Raw genomic sequence first — 26,861 nt, forward strand, 5'->3', positions numbered from 1 at the left:
GTGTAGATAAACTGCACGGATGGTTCTTTTCTTTTTTTACACCAAACCTATTATCACAAAAGCGAATTGACGTCAGTGTGAATGTTTAAAAGTGCATTTTGTTTCGCCCCAGTCACCATGTCCTTCTCTAATGAGCAGAAGGTAAAAGTGATCCTTGCCTTGGGAGCTGCAAATGACAAGAGGAAGGCCGCAAATATATATCAGTCATGGAAGTGTGGCAGTAGACCAAATGCGTCAACTATCATCAGAAATTATGAAAAGCTGAGACAAACTGGCAGATTCAAGAAACAGTGACGGAGGACTCCATCATTGAGTCCTAGCCTATGCACGGATGTTCTAGCATTTATGGCCTCAAACCCTCATGCTAACGTGTGGGGACATGGCCGCCCTGGTCATCATCATCATCATCATCAGTCTGGTTGCGCCCACTGCAGGGCAAAGGCCTCTCCCATACTTCTCCGACAACCCCGGTCATGTACTAATTGTGGCCATGTCGTCCCTGCAAATTTCTTAATCTCATCCGCCCACCTAACTTTCTTCCGCCCCCTGCTACGCTTCCCTTCCCTTGGAATCCAGTCCATAACCCTTAATGACCATCGGTTATCTTCCCTCCTCATTACATGTCCTGCCAATGCCCATTTCTTTTTCTTGATTTCAACTAAGATGTCATTAACTCGCGTTTGTTCCCTCACCCAATCTGCTCTTTTCTTATCCCTTAAAGTTACACCCATCATCCTTCTTTCCATAGCTCGTTGCGTTGTCCTCAATTTAAGTAGAACCCTTTTCGTAAGCCTCCAGGTTTTTGCCCCGTAGGTGAGTACTGGTAAGACACAGCTATTATACACTTTTCTCTTGAGGGATAATGGCAACCTGCTGTTCATGATCTGAGAATGCCTGCCAAATGCACCCCAGCCCATTCTTATTCTTCCGATTATTTCCGTCTCATGATCTGGATCCGCCGTCACTACCTGCCCTAAGTAGATGTATTCCCTTACCACTTCCAGTGCCTCGCTACCTATTGTAAATTGCTGTTCTAGACTATTAAACATTACTTTAGTTTTCTGCAGATTAATTTTTAGACCCACTCTTTTGCTTTGCCTCTCCAGGTCAGTGAGCATGCATTGCAATTGGTCCCCTGAGTTACTAAGCAAGGCAATATCATCAGCGAATCGCAAGTTACTAAGGTATTCTCCATTAACTTTTATCCCCAATTCTTCCCAATCCAGGTCTCTGAATACCTCCAGTAAACACGCTGTGAATAGCATTGGAGAGATCGTATCTCCCTGCCTGACGCCTTTCTTTATTGGGATTTTGTTGCTTTCTTTATGGAGGACTACGGTGGCTATGGAGCCGCTATAGATATCTTTCAGTATGTTTACATACGGCTCGTCTACACCCTGATTCCGTAATGCCTCCATGACTGCTGAGGTTTCGACAGAATCAAACGATTTCTCGTAATCAATGAAAGCTATATATAAGGGTTGGTTATAAGGGTATATATATAAGGGTATATATAAGGGCCGCCCTGGTACCAATTTCCAAGTCATCAGTTTGAAGGATTCTAAACGACGGCCTTTTACCCGTACCACCTTAACCAGCACAAATGCTTGGAAGATAGGGACTTGCAGAATCGTCTAGATTTCTCGAATTGGGTCCTCACAAAAGCCAATGAGTCAACGAACTTTTTGAGCAACATCATGGGCACAGATACAGCCAATTTTCACAGAAATGCCCAGGTAAATTTGCATAATGCACACTATTGGAATGACTACAATGCATACTGGGTGAAGCGCAATCGACACCAGTACCAGTGGTCATTCAACGTGGGGTGTGGAATTTATGCCGGTGCTACAATCAGTCCCATCTTCTTCCATCACACACTGATTGGACTGCGGAATGTGGATGAAATCTTTGAAGGAGTGGTGGATGAGTTTCTCAGCCAACTCCCATTGTCACGTCTTCCAGTTCTGTGGTATCAGCAAGATGGAGCACCAGCACACAGCAGCAGCCAAGCACGAAACTGGCTGGATGAGACTTTTCATGCGCAATAGATTGGAAAGCATGGGCCTGTAAACTGGCTGGCTAGCTCACCTGGCCTCCTTGCACTCATTTCTTTCTTTGGGGTTACATGAAAGATCATGCTTACATGATCGAGATGGACATCAGATTACCTCAAGACAAGGATAACGGAGGTCTGCCATAGAATTCGAGTGTCAGTCATCAAGAAAGCCACTGAAGATATGATAAAGCGGACTCAGTACTGCGTATCTGTAGAAGGAGACCTATTCAAACATGTCCTCTAGGCAGCAGCGGGTGTTCAACGGCACTTTCGAATTCATAGATAATAAGGGCACAGTGAAATCTGATGTTTTTTTGTGTGTGTTTGTTTTTTGTGCAGGCGTCCCTATTGCCAATTCGGCTCATTTAGAAGTGGCTATTTACTTTCTTGAACGCATTGGTTTTGCCCTTTCTCAACACGTGGGCCGCTTCCCGGTCTGTTTATTTCGCTTTTATTTTATGGCATGAACCTGTTTTTGCAGCATGTATACACTCTCGTGAAAACTAAAACCGTCCCTTTAGTTTGGCTTTGGTCTGAAGCAAGTTTCTGGCATGAAATATAGCTGCGCGCATTCTGTCGATGCGGTATGAACAAAGCCAGGATTTTGAAACATGCTATGCCTATTACATTGCTTTTTGTGTTTCATGCGTGGTCAGAGTGGCGTTTTGGCCGCGTTATCAAGGGGCTTTTGTTATCAATGTGATCAGTAGGCCTTGAGCGACGGATAATAAGTGTGACGTAGAGAGGTAGGAATAGCTGCAAAGCCGCGAAACCTGTTGTTGGTGCTCCTTCCATACCATTATCAAGCTGATGTGCTGTCTCTTCGGGTTTGCGACAGGCAATGCAATTGCTTTCAATCAGCTTATTGAGGGCGCTGATTTATGATGCGCGTGGGAGCGCAGTCACGTGGTATTTTTTATATTTCGTGAGGTTTGTTTGCCAGTCTGGAAAAATTGCACGCAATTAGTACGTTGCTGAAAACACAGCAGTTCAATGCCATTTGGGGGTGCCTGGGGGTGCCTACAAATGCCTCAATGACATTTTTATAACTCGGACAGTATTTATCGAATTAGATAATTAATTGCAATTGTCAAATTAAATTTCAGGAACGAGAGATTTACTGGTGGCTACTCCACTGTACTGGAACCCATATACACTAGGTTTTCCTTAAGTGTGCAACTGCGCTTCTTTTATGGCTTGGTGCATGATAGTTGGGGCACCTTGTATAATTCACTCAGTAACCAAAGTGAGGCCAAGCCGGATTTATTCGAAATCAGAATCAACAGCAGTCACGCACAGGAGCACTTATACTTGGACTCACAGAAAAAGAAAAAAAAAAAAGGCAGAAAGAGGTTGCAGTTTTGCCAGAAAGGCGAAGCAGTATTAGTGATAGCCAGGTATGCGACAATTACATGAATTTTACACCACCGAGAGGACTCGGGCTGTGAAATTGAACTATTTCCTATTATGAGGTCTTATAAATTATTATATAAGGCTGTCACTTCAGTGAACAACTTTTCGAGGTCACATGAAGCTTCTTCAAGTGCAATATATATATATATATATATATATATATATATATATATATATATATATATATATATAGTGGAACCCCGATTATACGACTTTCTCGGCACCGTGAAAAAGCTTCGTAAAATGCGGGCATCGTAAAATCCAAAAATAAATGATGCCTATAGAAATTCTATTTATTTCGCGGGACGGATTTACGAGAAACTTCAATGTAAACTACTAACATACTCTGCAGGGCTTGGAAACCCAAATTACCAAAAAAGTCAATGCGAGAAGAATTAATGCTGCAGTACAGGTACCAATCATGCTTTATTCAAATGAACCTTTACGGCAGTCCACTGCCGACTGCCGCAATTCCCACTAACGGGCGCGAACTTTATAAAATGTCGGTAAGTTTCTTTTGGACCTTGTTTGATCCGTGAACTAAGAGCTTTCACTCGAGTTGGGCAATGTCCAAAAGGAGGTCCTCTGCGGCGTTGCATGAACAGATGAAGTTCCGGATGCCATCTATGTGCCGTAGCACCTTGGTGAACGTGGTAGGCACAGGCACGGCATCTGTGGCGCCGTCGTTGTCCTCGTCCGATGTCGCAGCGGTGTCGGCACTAGGCAAAGCCTCCTTGATGGCGTCATCCAGCGACACTTCGCCGCAGATCGCAACGTTTTCGTCGGCCTCTACGTACTCGGCGAAGGTCGTGATGAGGTTTAAACCCTCGAAATTGTCGTCGGCGAAGCCTGCATCGGCCTCAAGTAGCATCGAGGAGTCGGGGTTCTTTTCCTCTTTGAACACATAACACGGAGACAGCGAATGGACACCCACAAAAGCAGGTGGACATCCAGCATGTGAGATTAAGAAAAAAAGGCCTTGCAAAGACTTTCTGCTAAGCCCAAGGCACATGTATTCACTAATGAATGCCCTTGTCATTTTGCCAAATGGGAATGCATGCAGCTGAATGTCATACACCAACATGGACTCTCATATAAAGTTGTAATGACCGTGGTATATTCATTGTGGGAAGGATTTTCCACTCAAGTGTGTTTCACTGATCCCATGATGTGCACATGGTACGATCTTGGTTAACCACTTTTCACTTCTCACATCCTCTCCCTTTTCCAGCAAAGAGTCAAGAAATATGGTTTTTGGGCACTAGATGGGACATACAAAAGGAAAGACATACACACACACAAGGCGTCAAGACTGTTAGTAAACTCCACCAACGTGCCCAAGAAGAAGTTTTATTAAGAGTTAAGAAAGCTTACCAGGACCAGGTGGAACTGATGCTTGGGTTTTGGCATGTTCCGAGGGAAAACCAAGGACACTCTTTATGGCAGACATTACAGGAGTCAGCGGATTGCTTGGTTCAGCTGTTTTCACCACACGGGCCACTTTGCTGTGATTTAAAATGAAGGCACTGGTGAGTTATCACCCATAGTTTTTAAGTAAAATTTTGACACTGAAGTTGTAGTTTACAAATGCTGACTGATGGATACCTCGGAATTTATGGGTAAGTCATCAAGGGAAAAAAAAAAAAAGAAACGTATTTGCCTATCTCTGACATGAAAAGCGGAAAAAAATAATAATAATATGTGACTGCTTTTCTGTCACTGTGCTTACCTTGCACAGTTACGATAGTAATACGCAGTGTATTAAAACAAGGTTTACGCAAAATGTTGCATGTGTTCTTGGCTGACAACACCAGAAGAACCCAACTGCTGGCTTAAACTTCGTGACAGCAAAGAAAGCTGGTGCTCAGTCAATTCCTTATGGCTGCAAGGCCAGGCTGGAAGTAAAGCTCTCTTCAGTTTCAGAATGTTCAAGAACAGCACTGAAGGTAGTCAAATACCAGTCATGGCAATGTTTTGAGTACCTTCAGAATGGTCATAAGACAATTGTCTATCAAGAGCCGCTACCAGTAGCCAGTTCCAAAGCATGCCAGAGACATAAATGGCTGCTATTTACAACCTCTGCAGAATGTGACACCATGATTTTATCATTATTCAGGCTTTATTCAAGTTAGTGTTTGTGCTCAGGGCTGTAACCAAGGGAAGGGTTAGGGGGTTCTGACATCTCCCGAAATTATCGCTATGGAGATATACTGTTTAGCATAACTTACACATATTACATTATATTGCTACGGAACAGCCACCACAGTGAGGCTGCACTGAGGAGGAAGAAGACGACGTGGGCCCGCTTGATATAGCATCACCATATTGGCCTTCTGTTAGCTTCCCTGTATATAAATTGTATATAGTATTGGGCTCCAGCTACACGTAACATTAATTTGGTGGAGGTGGACGTTCCCCGTACTCGTCATGGAGCTTCGCAGTGGTCGCAATGGCGACAGTGCAACTTCGGCTCCTGCTGGCGGCACTTCATCTACGCAACCGTCTCCACCTGCAGCCACGACCTACGTCGCCGTTTCCCCCCCTCGGGATCCTGGTGTTTTCAAGGGAGTCGGCAGTCCCGATGTTGACGACTGGCTCCGCTTATACGAACGTGTCAGCACCAGTCACAGGTGGGACCCGACTATTATGCTCGCGAACGCTCTTTTCTACCTCGACGGAGCTCCACTTGCGTGGTTCCAGACTCACGAAGAGGAGATCTCGAGCTGGGATCTCTTCAAAGAAAAGCTCCGTGACCTTTTTGGCAATCCCTTCGATCGCCAAGTCAATGCCAAGAAAGCCCTTGCCACACATGTACAGACGCCGACCGAGTCCTACGTGCTTTGTGCCAAGGCTGACCCGACCATGTCTGAGGCTGAGAAGGTTAATCACATCCTCAAAGGCATTGCTGACGACGCCTTCAATTTACTGGTGTTTACGAACGTCACCAGCATCGATGCGATCCTCAAGGAGTGCCGCCGTCTTGAGCATGCTAAAAGCCGCCGGGTATCCCAGCACATCACGCGACTTCCGAACACAGCTGCTACGTCATCCTGTGACGACCTCTTCCACCAGCCGTCGCGATGTGACAACTTGACCCGCATCATTCGTCGTGAGGTCGAAGCGGCACAACCGGCGGCCCCTTCATTCCCATCACCTGATCATCCTCCGGTGACAATCTCCTTGATCCAGGCCGTCGTCCGTCAAGAGTTCTCCAACGTCGGCCTGCAATCCATTCGTTCCATATGCTTGGAACCTCTTTCTCCACTCACGTCCCCACTGCGCTCTTCTTACTCCTCTTATGGACAGCGCAATCCCTCCGAATGGCGAACCGTGGACGACAAGCCGATCTGTTTTAATTGCCGACGCATTGGACATGTCGCTCGCCACTGCCGCAGCCGCTGGACTTCTCCGATGCGCTATTCTCCTGATTACCACCCTTGCCCCTCTAGCACGTCCTTTTCCTTCGCCCCTTCTATGCCTGCTCCATCATCTGACCCTGCGACACCTTTCACACGACCCCGCTACTCCCGCTCGCCTTCTCCCTCCCGTCGTCAATCTCGTTCGCCCCCGTCCCGCTGTGCTCCTTCTCCGACCTACTCGCCGCACCGCCGACCGGAAAACTAGACAGTGCAGCTTCTGGAAGTGAAGCTGCAAAGACGACATTGGCACGAAATCCTCGCTTCACCTTACCCACGAACAAGAATCTTTTGGACGTTCTCGTCGACAATGTTCCTGTATGCGCGTTGATTGACACTGGGGCGCATGTGTCCATTATGAGTGCTGCTTTTCGCCGTTGGCTCAAGAAAGTTCTGACGCCCGCCCCGAACCGATTTGTACAAGTCGCCGACGGAGGGACTGTCGCTATTGTTGGCATGTGCTCTGCCCGACTCACCACTGCTGAGAGACAAACCGTTGTTCTCTTCACCGTCATCGAGCATTGCCCTCACGAACTCATTCTCAGTCTGGATTTCTTTGCCAATCATTCGGCCCTCATTGACTGTTCGGCCGGCTCACTTTGCCTTGACTTGCCTCTTCTTGCCGACCCTGTGGACCCACCTCCAAGCCGTTTGAGCTGCATGGATTTTATTCACCTACCGCCTCAATCTGTGACACACGTCAACTTGTTGTCCTCACCAGCTGTACCTGACGGTAATTACGTGGTCACACCAATTCCAGCAGTTATACTTACACATGGTGTTACCGTGCCGCACACTGTGCTGACAATTACTGGCAACCGCACCTGCCTTCCCCTTGTCAATTTCGCGCTAACCGCGCAAGTTCTGCCTCAGGGGATTTCATTGGCTATAATTAGCGCTTTGCAGGATGATGAGATCGAGCCATTTACAGTGGAAGATCGTCACAGCTCAGCCCATACCGTGATGTCATTGCACGGTACTGACGTCGACATTGAAAAGATCGTTTCCTCTGACCTTACACCTTTTCAAGCTGAAGCCCTTTGCCGCGTTCTTGACGGCTATCGCGACATTTTTGACTTTGACAATCGACCCTTAGGTTAAACGTCCATTGTGACCCATCGCATAAACACTGGCGATGCGAACCCTATTCACCGACGTCCATATCGTGTTTTTGCGTCCGAACTAGCTGTTATCCAACAGGAAGTCAAAAAGATGCTTGCAAAGGACATTATCGAGCCTTCCTGTAGTCCCTGGGCTTCTCCCGTTATACATGTCAAAAAGAAGGATGGAATGTGGCATTTTTGTGTAGATAATCGCCACCTGAACAAAATCACAAAAAAAAGACGTGTACCCTTTGCCACGTATTGATGACGCTCTAGACTGCTTGTACGGTGCCACCTACTTTTCTTCTATCGACTTACGGTCCGGCTACTGGCAGATATCCGTCAACGACATGGACCGAGAGAAGACTGCATTTATTACCCCTGACGGCCTTTATCAGCTCAAGGTGATGCCTTTCGGTCTCTGTAACGCGCCCGCCACCTTCGAACAAATGATGTACTCTTTGCTTCAGGGGTTCAAGTGGTCCACCTGTTTGTGTTATCTGGACGACGTCATCGTTTATTCACCCACATATGACACGCATTTAGACCGTCTTTCAGCGATTCTTGACGTGTTTCGCCGGACCGGTCTCCAGTTGAACTCATCAAAATGTCACTTCGCTCGCCGCCAAATCACCATCCTTGGACACCTCGTGGACACCAGAGGCGTGCGACCTGATCCGGACAAAATTCGTGCCGTTACGAACTTTCCTGTTCCGAAGTCTACCAAAGACGTTCGTAGTTTCGTAGGGCTGTGCTCTTATTTCTGACGCTTTGTGAAAGATTTTGCGACTATCGCACGTCCCCTTACCGACCTCTTGAAGAAAGACGCCCCATTTTCTTGGGAACCTGACCATGCCGCATCTTTTTCGCAGCTCACTACTGTCCTAACCACGCCTCCAATTCTGGCCCACTTTGACCCGTCTGCCCCAACGGAAGTTCGAACTGATGCCAGTGGTCACAGCATAGGAGCAGTGTTAGCACAATGCCAGCGTGGACATGACCGCATTATGGCCTATGCCAGCCGACTTCTATCACCCGCTGAGCGCAATTATTCAATCACAGAGCGCGAGTGCCTCGCTCTTTTGTGGGCTGTTGCGAAGTTTCGTCCATACTTGTACGGACGCCCCTTCTGTGTCATCACTGATCACCACGCGCTCTGCTGGCTATCCTCACTCAAGGACCCCACGGGGCGACTCGCTCGCTGGGCGTTACGCCTGCAAGAATATACCTTCTCCGTGGCATATAAAACAGGACGCTTGCACCAGGATGCCGATTGTTTGTCCCGCTACCCCGTCGACGAATCGGCTGATGCGGACGCCATCGCTTGCGTTTTCTCTGTGTCCCAGTTGCTTGAAATCGGCAACGAGCAACGGCACGATCCTTCATTACGAGCCCTCATCGACCATCTGGAGTCAACGCCTGGCGATGCCTCTCTCCGGATGTTTCTCCTTAACGAGGGGACATTATACCGCCGCAATCTCGATCCACACGGCCTTGACCTTCTGCTCGTAATTCCATCACACCTGCGTTCGACTGTTCTCCAACTTCACGATGCTCCCTTGGCTGGACACTTGGGCGTCTCGCGCACATAAGACCGTGTACGCCGTTGATTCTTTTGACCGGGCCTCACCCGCTCCATGCGGCGCTACGTTGCCGCTTGTGAGCCCTGTCAGCGCCAGAAGAAGCCCTCCACACCTCCAGCTGGATGTCTCCAGCCAATCGGCATCCCACCGGAACCATTTTTCTGTGTTGGTCTAGACCTTCTTGGACCGTTTCCTCTCTCGGGCTCCGGAAATAAATGGGTCGCCGTCGCTACTGATTATGCTACGTGGTACGCAATCACCAGAGCCCTTCCGACAAGTTGTGCTACTGACGTTGCTGATTTTCTGCTCTATGACATCATTTTAGTGCATGGTGCTCCACGCCAATTACTCACTGATAGTGGCCGCAGCTTTCTGTCGGTAGTCGTCGAGGACATCCTCCGCTCCTGCTCGACAAAGCACAAGTTCAGCACGTCCTACCACCCACAGACCAACGGCCTCACGGAGTGCCTCAACCGGACCATTACCGACATGCTTTCAAAGTACGTTGCGACCGACCACTACGACTGGGATCTTCACTTACCATATGTGACGCTCGCGTATAATTCATCACGTCACAACACCGCCGGCTATTCACCATTCTATCTCCTATATGGCCGAGAACCTGCGTTGCCCTTGGACACTTTGTTGCCCTCGGCCACACGTTCAACCACTGAATACGCCCACGATGCGATCGCACACGCCGACCACGCGCGCCAACTCGCCCCACCCGTCTCGAGGCCTCACAGGAGCATCAGAGATGCCTCTATGATTGCCACCATCGCGACGTGCACTTTACTCCGGGTTTTCTCGTGCTTCTCTGGTTACCCATTCGACGTGTGGGTCTTTCCGAAAAGCTGCTGTCGCGTTACACTGGCCCATACCGTGTGGTGCGACAAGCGACCAATGTCACGTATGAAGTCATCCCCGCCGACCTGTCAGCGTCATCGTCGGCTGCAAGTGACATCGTTCACGTGGCGAAACTAAAGCCATACCAGACACCTTTCACCGCGGATGTGTAGATTAAGCACTGGGACAGTGCTTCTACCGCCGGGGGTGATGCTACAGAACAGCCGCCACAGTGAGGCTGCACTGAGAAGGAAGAAGACGACGTGGGCCCGCTTGATATAGCGTCGCCATATTGGCCTTCCATTAGCTTCCCTGTAAATAAATTGTATATAGTATTGGGCTCCAGCTACACGTAACAATATGTATATGTAAAGATGCATAATATATTTATAGTACTGTAATATGTCAGCAATCAGGGTGTCTACCAAGTTGACATTTCCAAATTCCCTGAGTTTTCCAGGTTTTCCTTGAGCACCTTTGCAAAATTCCCTGAATGAGCCAGAACTTTGTTTTACGTCAAGACAGGCTGGCACCATGTTGCCCGATGCTGTCACTCTCTAGTAAGCATGTTGAAAAAAAAAAGAATGACTTAATCCAGTTTGAATAGTAAGGAGTAATATCTATTTTATTTAAAAAGAAAACAGAAGGAAGATGTTAGTAAAATGCACAGTGAAAAAAATGGTAAAACCCATTCCAAATCGAGTCAAACATTTTCAAATACGAATGAAAAGGCGATGCACACATAAGTAAATTATTTTTGAATTTGAGCTATTTCTATCAACTGATAGCAAGGTCATTGGTATGAGGCATGAACTTTGTCACAACTAAGATTCTCTCTCAGCAGCTGGGAAGTCAACCTCAACTGTCCTGACATACTCTCAGCCCCTACACAACATCTCAGTGTTGGGTTTCACTGCTTTAAAGAGTTTATTTTTGTTTGGATGTGGGACACCTGCATTTCGGCGTCAGCCAACACTTTGTTTTTTGAGCTCAAGCTCCTTCAAAGAGGCGGCGGCACGCTTGCTTTCCCGTTAATTCCTCGGTGCGTCGGATCCTTTCTGTTCTCATCCTCCTTCTGCCACGTGTTCACCCCATGGATCATTTGAAGCATCCTCTTGGTCAGTTGTACAGTCAACGTCCGATTTTTCGGACTCCCTAAGGGTCGCAATAACATCCGAAAAATCGGGCAGTCCGAAAAAAAAATGAATGCATGTCTTTAACTGCCCTTAAGGGCTACAATAGACACAGGCACATCCGAAAAAGCTCTTAAGGCCTGCCAGTACACTTATTAAGCATATCGGTGCTCGTACTGTGACAGGACACGGGGGTGCACGCGTGTATAATTAAGGAATGCATACTGTGTCCCGTGACAATTACCCCTTCCCACGCTTGTTATGCTTCACCGCGTAACACTGCTGTAAGGAGGCGAAGCTAACTTTCGGAGACTGGCATAACGCAACGCGCTGTGCTCTGCGAGCTTCGAAGCCAATCGCGAGGATTACAATGGCGGAGTCGGTGCCATTGCTGACAGCGGCGAATTCTTTCAATGAAAAACACGGTACCGAATGGCAAGAAGCTTAACAGCGAACGTAGAAGCAGCTAGGCCTAACGTTGCCGCGGTGGTGACTACGGCTGCCAGCGGATCTGCGTGCGAAAGTGCCGGTTCGCGGCGGTGAGATAATCAAAATGACAGCGGTGGCGGCTTTGATTAATGCGATTTCAGAAATGCAGTCAGGGCAATATACATTGACTACATGGAGTACGTGGTGGTGCCGCAAAGCCGTGCGAATTATCGGGCATGTCTGAAAAATCGGGCGTCCGGAAAATCGGTCGTTAACTACTTTAGCAATATCTCGTGCCGATGACAGCGTCAATTACGATTCGTTGCGATTCCTGTTACTGGAACCAGCATTAACACGACTTTCGTTCCCTTTCATTAAGGTTATAGCTAATTTTCCCTGATAGAAGCACAAATTCCCTGAGTATTTCCAGACTATTCAAGTTCCCTGAGGATTCCCGGCTTTCCCGATTTTCCCGGTTGGTAGACACCCTGAGCAATGTGCTTGATTCACAGGCAAAATTAAGTGAATATTTCAACATGGCTGCCACGTACTGTCCATGCAAAACTCCCTCCTGAAAATATTTCCTAGGTACAGCTATCGTTGTGCTAATGTTTACTATCTATGTGTAATTTTTAAGTTTTTGAGCACTCTGCCTGGCATGTGCATGACTTGTCCAGAGTGCTGGAAGAGCAAGGCAGCACAATGCAAACATGTTTAACCAACTAGACCACTAGCCCATTCAAATGAAGGAACTAGATCTTCTGAGCACAGTTCAAACTACTTTGTCGGCATCTGCATCCACAGTTTTATCCTGTTCTGCTTCCAAGTGTCTAGCTGTTGCACTCTTCTCTCCTACCTCATTATTCTTATATTCGTTCTCAAGCAGGTGAACCATGATACGACCATCAACTTAACCATGTTTTGAAATTTCCTGACTTTAGCTCTGATAAGGAACATATTACTTATCATGATTATATTTTACCTCCCTGTGCCTTGGAGACATAAGGCATGAAAAAAAAAAAACAATGAGGGAGTGTCATGTTCAAATCCTGAAGCCAAGCGGCAAGGAATAACAATAAGCCAGCTAGGTAAGATTCTTGATGTGTGACATATGGAAAAAGAAGCTTTTTCCATTTTTTTCCACTGCAGGTAAGACAGCAGTACTGCCAGTGGTCACTGTAGCATTCATCACAGCCTCACACATTGCTAAGAGAGTGCATTGCAGTAAATAGGGTGCGGCAGGTATTTGAGAACACACATTTGTGACCCCCATCCTCTAGGTACATAACAGCTGCAAATACTTTTTTGCTGCAGGTAACCATGGCAGAACTTCAGCTAACTCGGCAAATGAAGAGGCATGCAGTTATCGTGTCCTTGGCTGCAGGACACCCTGATTCAGAGATCGCAACATTCTTGAAGGTTGCCCGATCATTCCTGTTCAAAGTTCGGAAAGAACTGGAGGCTGCCAAGGGTGATGTGGACGCTATTTCACAAGAGAAACGACATTGTCAGCGCTCTGACAGTCTTAATAGACCAGAGTTCATTAGCCATGCCCAAGGTATCATTGATGAAGACCCTGGCAAGACAATAAGAGCCCTCACCAAGGAGGTGGAGGTTGACGAGGCCACTGTCAGACGTGTGGTTCATGAAGACCTTCACTACAAGTCTTATGCTATGTGGAGAGGACAGCTCTTGTCTGAGAAAACCAAGGAGAACCACCTGACCAGAGCTAAGCGTCTCCTGACCAAACTAAAACACCCAAAAGACCCTGGAATTTTGTGGTTTTTCTCCGATTAAAAAAACTTTGTCCAGGACCAGAAGCTGAACAGCAAAAATGATCAGTGGCTATGCAAAGGCCCCGAGGATGTTCCAACTGTCCTGCGCACAAAATTTCCAGCATCAGTGATGGTCCTGGGTGTTGTGAGCAGTGAAGGAGACGTGATGCCTCCACATTTTTCCTCCAAGGTGTCAGAGTTCACGCTGCTGCTTACACTGAGGTATTGAAGATGGTTGTGAAGCCCTGGATTGCTGCTGTAGCACGAGAGGCCATACGTTTTCCAGCAAGACTCTGCACCATCCCACACAGCCCATACCACACAAGAATGGATGGCCGAAAACCTCCACGACCATGTTACTCCAAACATGTGGCCTCCCAGCTCCCCAGATCTCAACTCAATGGACTACTTCGTATGGGGCGTAGCTGGGAGGGAGTCCAATAGGCACCCACAAAACACCCTTGAGACTCTCAGGGGAGCTATTGTTGATGCAATGGCGAATGTTCTGAAGACACACCTCATCACAGCCTGCGGTCGATTTCGGCAGTGTGTGGAGTCTGTGATTGCTGCTCTCAGTGGTTTCATTGAATGATGACATTCATTGCATGCATGGCCACTTGTACACAACGTTAAATAGTCATAAATTATCTGTATCCAGTATCTGCGTCTATTTGCGTGTGGGCATAACTTTGTTCTCAAATACCTGCTGCACCAAGTAGATGTTGCCATACAGCATTGGAAGTCAATAAAAGATGGAAGCCTAGAGTTGGCTGCCACTCATAATGTGCACAGCACAATATGATGAAGAACTTGGGCGCTAGATGCAGTCTTCACTACAGCTTTTCTCTCTCCTGTACGTGCATGTCGAATATCATGTTACATTTGTAACATTTTGTTCATAATGATGGCCAATGTGCTTCAATGCTGAGCTATTACCCATGTCTTATGCAGGGACTGTATTTTCTAACAATCCATTTCAGTTTCCGTTCTTTTTGCACTTTGCAACTGACTCGGTCGTTACCATGCTACTAAACTAACACTCTGTTAAAGTGAGGATTTCAATAAAGTGAGAGTTCTATATTAAACAGTTGAAAAAACACCAGAAGCTTCTGAAATATTTCTGACAGCAAAAATATTTCTGAGTAAGCATCTATAAATAAAATCATCGGCCTGTACCGTGCCAAATCCCATATTGTTTTCAACTAATTTTTTAGCACATGTCATGCCACTGTTATCACTGGCATCAGCGACTCGGCCTGATGAGCAGAGACCAGAACTTTAGCAAAATGCCAATTTTTTCCTTACTTCCTTATCATGCCTGTTTAACATATGACCACATACTACAGGTCTAGAAACATCTCAGCAGCACTTTTAATGTGCCTATACATACCAATTTCGATGTTGGTTCCTATAGCCTAAAGAAAGCCTTTTCTTGTGTTTTGTCCTAGTCTTATTTTGATCAACATGTTATGCACTGGGCAACTTGGGCCAATTACCACAAACACTTTGCTGGTGTAAGCAGTGTTAACAGCTTTGCAGCAGACGGGAGCATCACTGTAAGACGGGCAGAAACTGCGCTATGCGACAATACACTCGAACGCAACTTAGCATACTTGTGCGACCACTTCACGTTTTTAGCCAACCTCATCGAGAAACACGAATGCTCGGGCGCAACTCTGACCAAGCATGTGGGGCTCATTTTGGACGTTCAGGAAAGGTTTGCCATTATTCCCAATGGACCTGTTGTTGATAGAGTTAGTTCGAAACTTTAATCTGTCTTGAACAAAAATTCGGGCTTTCAGTACTGAAAAAAACTGTTAAATGTTCCGAGTAGTGAGCATGCTGGATTTATAGAGGGTGTTGGCTCACTGAACGTTCCAAAATACAAATACGTGCACCATGCTTCAGCCGCTGTTGAGTGTTCCTTCTCTGCATACAAACTCAGTAAAAAAAAGGCACAACACGAAACCCACAAATCTTGAAATGGTGCTTGTCTGTTACTGCTTTCACAACTGTTTTCATGGCCTTTAGTGACACTAAATGTCATATAAATCTTGTAACGTATGCAACTTGCCTCATTCTGTTATATTGAGAAAATAAAGTAAATTTCACGAAACAGTGGTTTGGTGGGCTCTGTTCCTTAGATAATCTAATTTATCCTCATATGCACAGCAGAAGTTCTCATTCTTTGAGGCTATACATGCCTAAAAGACAGTATTCGGTGCCTATATATGCCTTCCACGACAACTTTAGTGCCTGTTATAGGTGCCTAAAATAGTATACCTTAGTGCCTAAACCTCTGTCTCTAGTAATGAGTGATAAAAATGAAACGAAAATGAAATGGAATGTTACACCGTACAATCCCATGAGTTCAATTATAGATGCGTATTCACTAATATCTTAGTTAGCAGAAATTTTTCAAAAGCTTCTGGGGTTTATGGACTAGTAAATATATAGGGCACTTCTTTTAGACTATGCATTATTTTTCAAGATAACCTATGGCAGATAGCACAATTCTAAGAGACAGGCATTACTTCCATGAAAAATCCAAATTCCTAATGGACTAAATAAAAAAAAATTCATTAAGTTCTTCACAAATTACATTACAGCACATGTTGCAACTTACAAATTATAATGGGTGAGTTTGCAAGGCATATCAACTTGTAACGAATTCTGAAGATGGCACGGGTTTTGAGATATGCACTGTCAAACTTGCGGTAAGAATGCACTGTTGCCCCAATTATTAAAAAAAACACTGTTTTATACACTGAACTATAAAAGTTACTGGAATGCCAGCGTACTTTCTTGTGCACTATGGAAATGATTATCTCGAAACTGGTTTCATCCTGAGAATTTATTCCAAATGGATATGCATTGAGAATTCACTGGGTACAATTAATATTGCCACGGGGTAGAAATAGTCAAGCGAAGGCGTAGTTACAGGGATTTACAAACTGCAGCAACTCTGGATGCACAAGATGGCTGCCCGAAACACCTGCACGCTCGCTTTGCCAAATCGTCATCTTTGTTCATAGTCACACTACGCCCCACTGCTCCATAACAATATATTGCAATATATGCCGTCAAGTAATTAGTTATAAACATAATAGTGCAATTTCGTTAATTAGTTAATTACATATTTTGTTTTTTTCTGCAAATATTGTTTGCCTTTTTGTGTAATCCAGTTTAAGAATTAGAATTATGAGATCTGCCACAGATTATTTTTAAAAATCTTATCATTAGCACTACCCTTTCTGCCATCTAGCTAGCTAGCTACTCCACACTGCACGTGCCATGGATTAGTTTGCATGTGAAAAGCTGGCAGGTGAGAGGGCCGCTAGCAGAAAGTTATATTAAATGTTATGTTATGTTACTATGTTAAACCTAGAGCACTTTAAGAAATCCTATTTCTCTCACTCTACTATTACTAATTTGGTTGGCTGTGTCTCGAGAAAATGGCACTTACTGGATCATCAAACACGAACATAAGAATGTTATGCTTGGAACTGACTTCATGCACACAGCTACCCATGGAAACTGATTCTATTAGCTATTTCAATAAAGAAAAAGTGCAGCCATCACATCATCAAAAAATGTGATAAATTGTAGAAGACATACATGAGACCACTGCAGCTTAACACGCAAGCACTGGATGGTGCTTGCATAGCTGAGCATGAAGCATGGTGAAGTAGAGCTCTAGGAAGCAGCTGATGATGTAGTTCTCCAATGCTCTAAATCTCTCTGCATGCCCCCTATCTGTTGGTGCTGGTATCTGCATATGGCGCCCAAATGCGTAATCATATGGTGTGATGTGTTGTCAGGTATTCTGTAGTGTCATGGCAAACCAAATGTGTGCAAAGAAAAATGAATACATTAGAGTTCCATATAGACTTGAGGCTAAACATCTTGACAGAATTGCCTGTCTGGTTGGATTAATTAATTATGACTTTCAAGTGGCTCCAACCAAAAAATAAGGTTATTTTCCCAACGTTTCGGAACCAACTTGGCTTCTTCTTCAGGAGGGAGTGACGACGGGGATGTCGAGGCGCAACTTTTAAGCTTTCCTGGTCAAGGTGGGGGAGGGGGGGTGTTGAATTCTTTTTGGCTACTGAAGGGTGGTAGGCTGGGCACAGTCTGAGATGTTTCTGTGTTTACATTGTGAGTATAGCCTGATGGTAAGTTTTCTTTGGAATGGTTTAAGCTGTCACTTTTGTTGCTTGGTCTCAGTTCTAAGAATTTCATGGTCCGTGTCTTCTCAGTGTTCGGCTATGGGAGAGGTTTCTCTGTCTGGAGAACGCATTGACATCGTTCTTGTGTTGCTGAGGTGGGCGAGGGTGGGAGTTGAACCTCCAACCTTTGGTGTTAAATAAGGAAAGTTATTTAAGGCACTCGAACCGATGAACTTTGGAAGGAGTCAAACCCTCAGCCTTTGGTGGGACCAAATTAAATGGCACCAAAATTGATGGTGTCACCATTGATGGTCGAACCCACTACCTTTGGTGTTAATTAAAGCAAAGTTAAGTTAGGCACAGATAATTAATATATAGTAATTAAGACACTCGAACCCATTATTTTTGGTTGGAGTTGTACCCATGACCGTTGATGTTAATTACTGCACTCGAACCCACGACCCTTGGTGGGAGTCAAGCGCTTGACCTTTGGTGTTAATTAAGGCAAAGTTAATTAAGGCACTCAAACCCTTGACCTTTGGTGGGAGCAAAATTTAATGGCACCAAAACTGATGGTGCCACCATTGATGGTTAAACCCGCGACCTTTGGTGTTGATTAAGGCAAATATAATTAAGATACTGTTAATTAAGGCACTCGAACCGACAACCGTTGGTGGCAGAAAACAAGTACGTAACAGGAAGTAACACTGCATTCGAATAAGAATGTCAAGTAATTTAATTAATGCCTCATGAGCACACAGGCTTTCGCCTTCATCCTCTTTAGCATGTGCTAAAGTGACTGTCAACTACTTTTTTTGGTTGGAGTCATCTGAAAGCCATAAGTATACTTCCATTATTCAAATCTTTGGTTAATTTAATCTCAACCAATGGCCCCGGCCAGTGGCCATACATTTTAATGGGCCAGCACTTTAGTTATATCAATCCAGAAATTGACCCTCATTAGACAACTCGAACTTGGCTGGTCAGCATGCAAGCATCTGACCCCAATGGTACAGTGGCTAAAATTGGAAAGTGTGATGAACGTGCTGGCTCACGCGTGACGCATTGGGAGGAAACTGCCAGGGGGCGCTGCCACACGCTTACACGTCGGCCACAACAGTGGCTAGCAGCCGCAGTGCAGGGGTGCTGCATTGAATGCGATCATCTGCGTGCGCAGTCCAACACGTAATAACAAATAAGAAAGCTTTGCGATATATATATTCTTGTTCGTTCATGGCCGCAAATTTCTATAGAGTAGCATTACCCCTTATGAATTAAAAGGCGCCGAGGTAATAATTCGACTGAGTGCGTGCCGATGGTAGAACGCAGCTTGCTTTATCCGGTTATCGAACGCAAAGCAAGAAAATTCCCATGGGTAACTCGGAAGCAAACATTTTATTTTCAACCCACTGCTTACGCAAACAACTCATTTTTTGAAGAGTATCTTAGAATCCGTTTAGAACAAACCATTCTCAGTCATCGATGATATTTTGCTATGAGATGCACCTGAGCTGTTTCTTTTCTTTTTTTTGACGAGAACAAAAAATATTTTGTTTAAATAGTTCACAAGCAGTTCAAACAGACCGTTGCCAGCCTCTGCCAAGTTAAGCTCCGATAAAGAGATGCTCTCTCTTTGTTGAGTGCCTTCATGTAGAAGTGCAAACGGGTGACCAAACAGAATTTTGTAACCTGGTTGGTAAGGCTGAGGCCATGCTGTGCACAGCCTAGTACGACATCACTTTTTGCAGGCAGGAGACAAGCTGTTCCAAGCTGTCACTGTGCAGCTTCGTGTAACTGAACCACATCGAAAAAGTAGTTTCAAGGGCGTCTACACAAGAGAAGAGCTTCTCAGAAGAGTATTGTCGCAGAACTTGGTGAACATCGCCAGCTATTCGGTGGCTTCGTCGGCAGAAACAAGGAGCTCATCGAAGCATTCCTTGCACGCAGTCTTCAGGATTGTTTTGCATGCAACATTCCCTGCCATGTAGAAGACTAGCTGCGAATCACTCATCTTTCAGTGTACTCATGGTCGGAGAGCATTGCGGACTTCTTTATCACAGGAAAAGCTTCTTTAACCTACCCACTGTCCAGCAATGCATCCAGTTCATGGCTTGCAGCCTCACTACTGAGGAGAAATGTCAGATCGCCTCCTTCACAGTTGCCACTGCTGGGAGCTCTGACCAAGTCCTAAAAACTAAGGCAGTTCACGGTGAGCAAGAACTGGGTAGGAGTGGGATGGTTGTTGCAACCAAAAAATTGTCTAATGATACCAAACAATTTCTTGAGGAAGTCTTGGCTCAGCCAGCACGTCAGCAGGTACTTAAAGCCAAGCTTCTCATGAAGGTACAGGTCAAGCGTAGCCTGAAGGGTGACCCTTAGCCCCTCAGCAGTGCTTGCTGAAACATATCTGGCTGGTGAAGTTTCCGCATGAGCATCCCATCGATTTAGGTAGTCTAACACAACCTTGATGTGCCTTTCATGTGCAGAGTCAGGTTTCAGCCCTTCAGATGGAATCCATGCTGTCATTGCTTTTACTAGCTTCCACATCAGCAGAACAAAGGCTTGAGTTGGTGCGGGGTCACCCTAGTGCTCCTTTATTTGCTTCTTGTAGAAAAACAGGCCACGAAGTACCTGCGGACTGAAAAGGTGAAATGCAAGGTTTACCTTCATCTTTTCAATGTTAGGGCTCATGTGAGTAACAGTGGCATCCCTTTAAGGGTAAGTGGACACTTACCCTATTTGTGTGCTGCTCTAATGTTGTCAACGTAAACAGAACCTTCAGTTGTTTTGTACTTTGCTTTAAGAAGGCCATTTCGAACACATTTTATCAGGTGCGAAAAATCCAAAATTAAGAAGAGGCATCTTCCAGTGTCAACAGGATGTGGTGCAGATGGCTTTGTGGACGTCGAGGAGGCAGAAATCTCAAAAAGGCACTGAAGCTCCATGAAGCTCCATCCGCCATGATATAATCCACCTTCAGACCAGCCTTTTCTGTGAGCAACACGGCTTCTATTGAAATCTTGAAGAAAAGCGCAGCTTTCACATTTCCCCTGGAAGTGAAAACTCTGAGTATCTGGTGCCAGGAAGCAGTGAGAGGCGGAAACATGATCACGAGGCCTTGACTGCTGGGAAGATGCTTGTTGCTTTCCAAGTCCACCAGGCCTTCCACTTTCCCTTCTGCGCCAACATTCATGAACTCTGACAGATTTATTTCGTCCACAATCAGGCCACTGTGGCATTTGAATTCCTCCATGGATTTTGTTTGTCTTGCAATCCCTGTGATAATAGCAGGGTTGAAGCCGGAAGCCCACTCTTGTATTTCCAAATGTGCACCTTCAAAGAGCTTCTGCTTGGTAGAATGAGTATGCCTTCTTGCCAGACATGCTCGTAGAGCCTTGGGCTTTTAATTCACATTATTACGCAATCCAGCAACCAAACCGGATTGTACTGCATACCTTTTGTTGATTTGCGGCGAGCGGTTTGAAAGCATTGCATAACAGCAAGTCTTTGCTTCGGTGGAAGGGCTTGTAACGGGTCTGCGAGGATGCCCTCTTGAAGTTCTGCACTTTGTCTCTCCAGTTTCTCAATAGTTTTAGCATAAAGTAACAGCTTGGCTTTCAGCTGACAAGTGGCTTGTGCGTGCGCTCTTCTATGCTTTGGAATTGCTGTTGCTTCGGTCAAGCTGCGCTGTTTTCTTGACCTTCGGTTAAGAAGAGCTTTCCGTAAATGCTCGCACGTAATGCATGCCTTGCCATCCGTGGAGACCCCCTGGCATTTCTGGCTCAATATGGCCGTGCCCGAAAGCATAAGCTTCTTATTGCCAACCACAAATGAACACTCGAGTACAGTGCCAGCACCTGGAGAAATGCTCATGGCATCAACTTTTCTGAGAAGCAATGCAGGGTCATCACATGCTACATCCTGCTGCTACACTCCCTGACGAAAACGTCTTCCATCACAGAGCTCACCCCCTGTGAAAATAGAACTAACTTATCTGCACACAAGACGCGCTTATCCTGCACAATCTGACACGCACTGTAAGCCACAGTCAGGGGCAAAATTGAGGACAAGGGGTCTTCGATCTCAATACCCACAGGCTAACGGTCTGGCACTTTTCTTGCTGGATTGAGCTGGGGCTGCACTCCTTGCTGCGCGTTTCCTGCTTGCTGGCAGTTTCTTCGACAGGTAATGCGGGAGATTAGTAAACTGCGTAGGCACAGCTCCTGGAAGCAACAGAGGCCTACCCCTATCAATGCAGATGATTTCGCCGTTCACGGTGTGCACAAAGTGCCGGGAGATATATCTTTTGTCAAAGTGCAACTCGCACACAGTGGAGTTCCCCTTGAGCTGCTTGTCAGCACTTGGGATCGCTCTCCGCCACTGTGCAAACATGGCATCGTCTTTCAGAACGCCAAATAACGACAGTTTCTTTTTGGATGACTTTTAGCCCGTCATGAATCCAGGCATGAAACAATAACTCTGTTTTCCTACCATGAGTACACATACACACTTGCAGCAGCAGAAATGGAAACGAGCGCTACTTCCCACAGGTCAGGGCGTGTGGCGTTACTGAAGCCGCAGAGCCAGTGTGACTCGCACCAGGCGACGTGGATGGATGGATGCTATGAGCATCCCCTTTAGAACAGGGTGGTGGGTTGTCCCACTAAGCTCTTGTTATTATATTGCCTAATGTCCTACATATGTTAAAGAAGGAAAAAAAAAAGAGTAAAAAAAAAAAAAACTTCGCTATGAATTCCCATAACTAAACTTTCTGAACCTCTATTGTGAACTTTGTTTTTGCGTGCCTCTGTTGTTTGTCGTTTCCCTACTTTTTTTTCCACCAATCTTTCAATCACCGTTTACTAATCTCTACTGCACACATGTTTACCTTTCCCCTGCTTTCGCTGAACCCAAGGGCTTCAAGGAGGCCAGAGATGCCTAAATCGACCGCTGGGCAAATACCTTCACATTCTAATAAAACATGCTCCATCGTTTCCCTAGCTTTACCGCAGCAAGCACACGCTTCTTCTTCCTTCTTATATCTTGCTTTATAAGTGCGTGCTCTAAGGCATCCTCATCTCGCTTCGAAAAGTAATGAGCTTCCCTTTGAGTTATCATGAATTGTTTCTTTCCTAATTTCATTTTTTCCTCTTAAGTAATTGCTCATAGCAGGTTTCTTTTCCATAACCGCCACCTATGAGATTATCTCAGACTCTCTGACTTTCCGCTTGATGTTCTTTGTTGCCACATTGGTCAATATACAGTTTGCATACTAGCTGGTAAGCTTCCTAGTTCTTTTCCTGCACAGTGAATCAATGTTTTTCCATTACAAATACTTGAAAACCCTCCCAGCCCATTTATTTCTTCCATATTCCTCAGTTGCTTTTTATAATCAATTTCACTGCGAGCTTCTCTCGCTTCAAAGCTTGTCCAGCCAGCCCATATCACCCTACACAGCTTCATTTGTAGTCTTCCCATGAGTGCCCAATGAGAGGTGTCCCACTGACCTTTGGTTGCCATCGAGTCCTCATAGTAGCCCTGATTTCAAGCAAACAACTGCATTTCGAAATGTAAGTACTGGAACCATTACAACTTTCCAAATACCCCAGAGCACCTCGTACCTATTGTATCCCCAAGAGCTATGTGTTTCATTATGGCCACATTTCTCTTCCCCTTTGCTGTTGTTTTTTCTTGTGTTTCCATATAAGTATCTATTGCCTTCGTTTACCCATATACCAAGGTGTTTATATTCTTTTAAGTTAGGCATTTCCTGGCCATGTATTGACACTGTCTGTTCACTGTGTTCATCGAATAGCATAACACCCGATTTTTTAACACTAAATTTCAGACCTAAATTCTCGCCTTCCTGTCCACAGATATTAACCAGACGTTCCATATCACTTAGCTTGTTAGCTAGCAACACAATGTTGTCCACATAAAACAAACCTGGAAGCTGCTGCTTCACTACTGTACCCACCTGTTTGTATGAGAGATTAAACCCAATATTACTTTCCTCTAGCGCCCTTTCCATCCTCACCATGTACATCATAAACAGCAGTGGGGATAAAGGGCGCCCCTGCCTCAGTCCCTTGTTGAGATCAACTTTCTCCTCGCTCATCATCCCTTCCCATTCAACGCAAACAGTACTTTCTAGGTAAATCTCTCTCAAAAGCTATATACGATAGTCACCCAAACCTTCCCCTTCCAGATTATCCCAGAAAATGTTGCGGTCTGCGTTGTCATACGCTCCTGAAATGTCCAAATAAGTCACATATAACGGCCTCCTTTCTGCTCTGGATATTTCAATAGACTGAGTAAGGACAAATAAGTTATCATCCAAATGCCTACCTATTCTAAAGCCATTCTGAAGTTCTCCCAAAATGCCATTATTCTCTGCCCATGCTTGCAGCTTTAATTTAATTGCCTGCATTGCTGACCTGTATATTACCATTGTAATGGTCAACAGTCTATTAAGTGAATTCTATCTTTCTCCACCTTACCTTCATAAATTAAACTCATTCTACTTTGTCACCAACTGCCTGGTATGCACCTATCTTTTAAACATTTTTCTACTGCTTTCAACAAAGCTTCTTTACTTTTTGGACCTAGTTCATCAATCAGCCTAACGGGAACCTCATCTAGCCCTGTGGCTGTGCGCTTAGGAATTTTCTCTTCAGCTTTCTTCCAGTTGAAATTTGTCAGCACCAACTCCTTTTCCATCTGGTTCTCTTTCATACTATTCTTTTTCCTCAAGTAAAACCTCATCATTGCCTTACAAAGATTTGGCTGTTATTTTTCGGATGTAATTCAATGCTGCGTCCCCTTCCAGTTTGTTTTCATCTTTGTCTAGGCTATGTTGTTGTATCGTTCCAGACTTCCTGCCTAATAAGTTTATGTGGTTCCAAAATATTCTAGGTGCGGCCTTCTTTTCCTCACGTATTCCTGACAACCAACGTTCACTTTTACCTTTTAATTTTGCTTGCACCAGTATTTGAACCATAGACTTTTTCTCCCGGTATATTTCCCATTTACTAGTTACTTCATCCTGTGACAACTGCGCCTTCTTTGCCTGCCTGTGCTCTCGAGATGCTTTCTGTCGTTCGCCGATCGCTTCTCGTATCTCCTTGTTCCACCAGCTTTTTGGTTTCTTTTTTCATTTCCAACGAACATGTTGTTTCTCTTTCCGTATTTCTGTCGTTATTACACTTAGAAGCTCACCATATTCCCACTCTTTACTTGGCCATTTGCCAAGTTCTTCCTCGACTCTAGTGACTATATTTGTTATTTGTTCAGCGCTCAAATTTGGAATGGCTATTTCGCACTCCTTGCTCTCTTTCCCAACTACATATCACATTTTCAAAATGATGTGTTTATGGTCACTCCCTATGCTGCTATACCCTTCCTCATCAACGACCATTTCTCTCAACTTATCATGAATTCCTTCTGTCATCAAACAGTAATCAATTGTTGATTGCCGGTTTCCCACTTCCCATGTGGTCTGCCCATCACACTTAGGCCATGTATTCACACTAACAAGGTTATGTTGCTCACAAAGATCTAGCATTGACATCACGTTGTTGTCGGTATAGCCATCTAAATCCTGTATGTGGGCATCCATGTCACCTAATAGGATAACTTCAGCACCATTCCCGAAACCCTTAATATCGGTACTTAGACATCCCACGCATGCTGACATGAAAACATCAGCCCGCGCCCCCTCCCCCCTCGCGGCTCCCTGCAGGCGGCTTCAATGCACCCTTTAGGCACTGCATGCCGCTCGTCACACTTTTCCATTCTAGCCACTGTACCAATAGTGTCATCAATCGTGACTCCAATGGCTGCAGTGTTTGTTTTGGTGCTGCTAGGGTACAGTGGATGCATTGAAGACACATTACATCCCATCTAAAACAGTGATTTCCAGGCTGCCCTTAGCAGATGTCAAGGTGAAAACAACAGCTCATAATGAGTGATTATGTATTTACTCGCTTCTAATGCGAACATTTTTTTTTTTATCAAGAAAACTGGTCAGAAAATTGCCTGAGTGTTACAATTGGACACGAGACAGAAACCACGTTCGTGATGTTAGCAACAGCTTATCCTCAGAGCAAGTGTCATTGCCACTGCCATCACAAGATGGAAGCTTAAGTTTTCGTGTAGGATGGCAACAATGGCATTGCTTTGAGGCTTCAATTACGAAAGCCCATTCAAAAGATAAGTTTGTGGCCAGACAGTTGCGCCCCATGTTTTCGGTGGTCCTGATCCTGTAAGTGCCACAGAACTAACTGGCAAAGTTGTTAGTGTAGGAGTGGGCCACCATCCTGTTTGCGATTGTAGCGGAGCGGTTTGAAAAATGCACAGTACCAAATGTAATTCACGAGGAGGGTGACATGTTGTGGTGCATGAACAGTGATAAAATGCTGTACGAGACTGATGACAATGAACATTAGATGTAAATAAATTTCCATTATAAGAAGGCAAACTCTACACGTTTCATATTTCCAATTGCCAGTATCAAAGGCATACTATTCTTATCTCTTTTGTTATAAAATCGAACGTGGGTTAGAGATCAGTACACACTGTTTTCTACTATGGACCCATAAAAACTTGGTGCATGCTAGACCTGGGCCATGTTAAAATCAAGTAAATACTACGAATTGAAGCAGCAGTGTGTCTGGATGTTTTTTTTTCTTCCTCATTATAATTTCAACCGACCAGGTAATTTGATCAATTTCATTGGTCCTATGAAGATTTAATTTTTAAAAGTCAAATGTATACTTAGAAAGCTACAGTAGTAAGGATCATCAATGTGTGGAGCCCAAGGCACTAGGTGCACAACTGAACCATTTCCTGGGTCTCACAAGTTAATATGTGGCTCGTTCAATATAATAAAGGTGCGGATTCTCTTAGCCAACATTTTTTTCACTTTTAGGACTTG

At 45.1% G+C, this 26,861-nt stretch overlaps 1 protein-coding gene and 1 pseudogene across 2 annotated transcripts in view; both read right to left on the reverse strand.

The window, feature by feature from the left end:
* LOC126548010 (stomatin-like protein 1) overlaps positions 1 to 26,861 on the reverse strand; it is an 86,537-nt gene that overhangs the window by 24,938 nt on the left and 34,738 nt on the right. For both annotated transcript variants that reach the window (XM_050196087.3, XM_050196088.3), the window contains exon 7: positions 4,847 to 4,977. In XM_050196087.3, coding sequence (XP_050052044.1) covers positions 4,847 to 4,977 — 131 coding nt within the window. The remainder of the gene's footprint in view (positions 1 to 4,846; positions 4,978 to 26,861) is intronic.
* LOC140215478 (uncharacterized) lies at positions 19,815 to 21,179 on the reverse strand (annotated as a pseudogene).

Source organism: Dermacentor andersoni, chromosome 1 (genome assembly GCF_023375885.2).
Source record: "Dermacentor andersoni chromosome 1, qqDerAnde1_hic_scaffold, whole genome shotgun sequence".
In the NCBI taxonomy this organism is placed as follows: Eukaryota; Metazoa; Arthropoda; class Arachnida; order Ixodida; family Ixodidae; genus Dermacentor; species Dermacentor andersoni.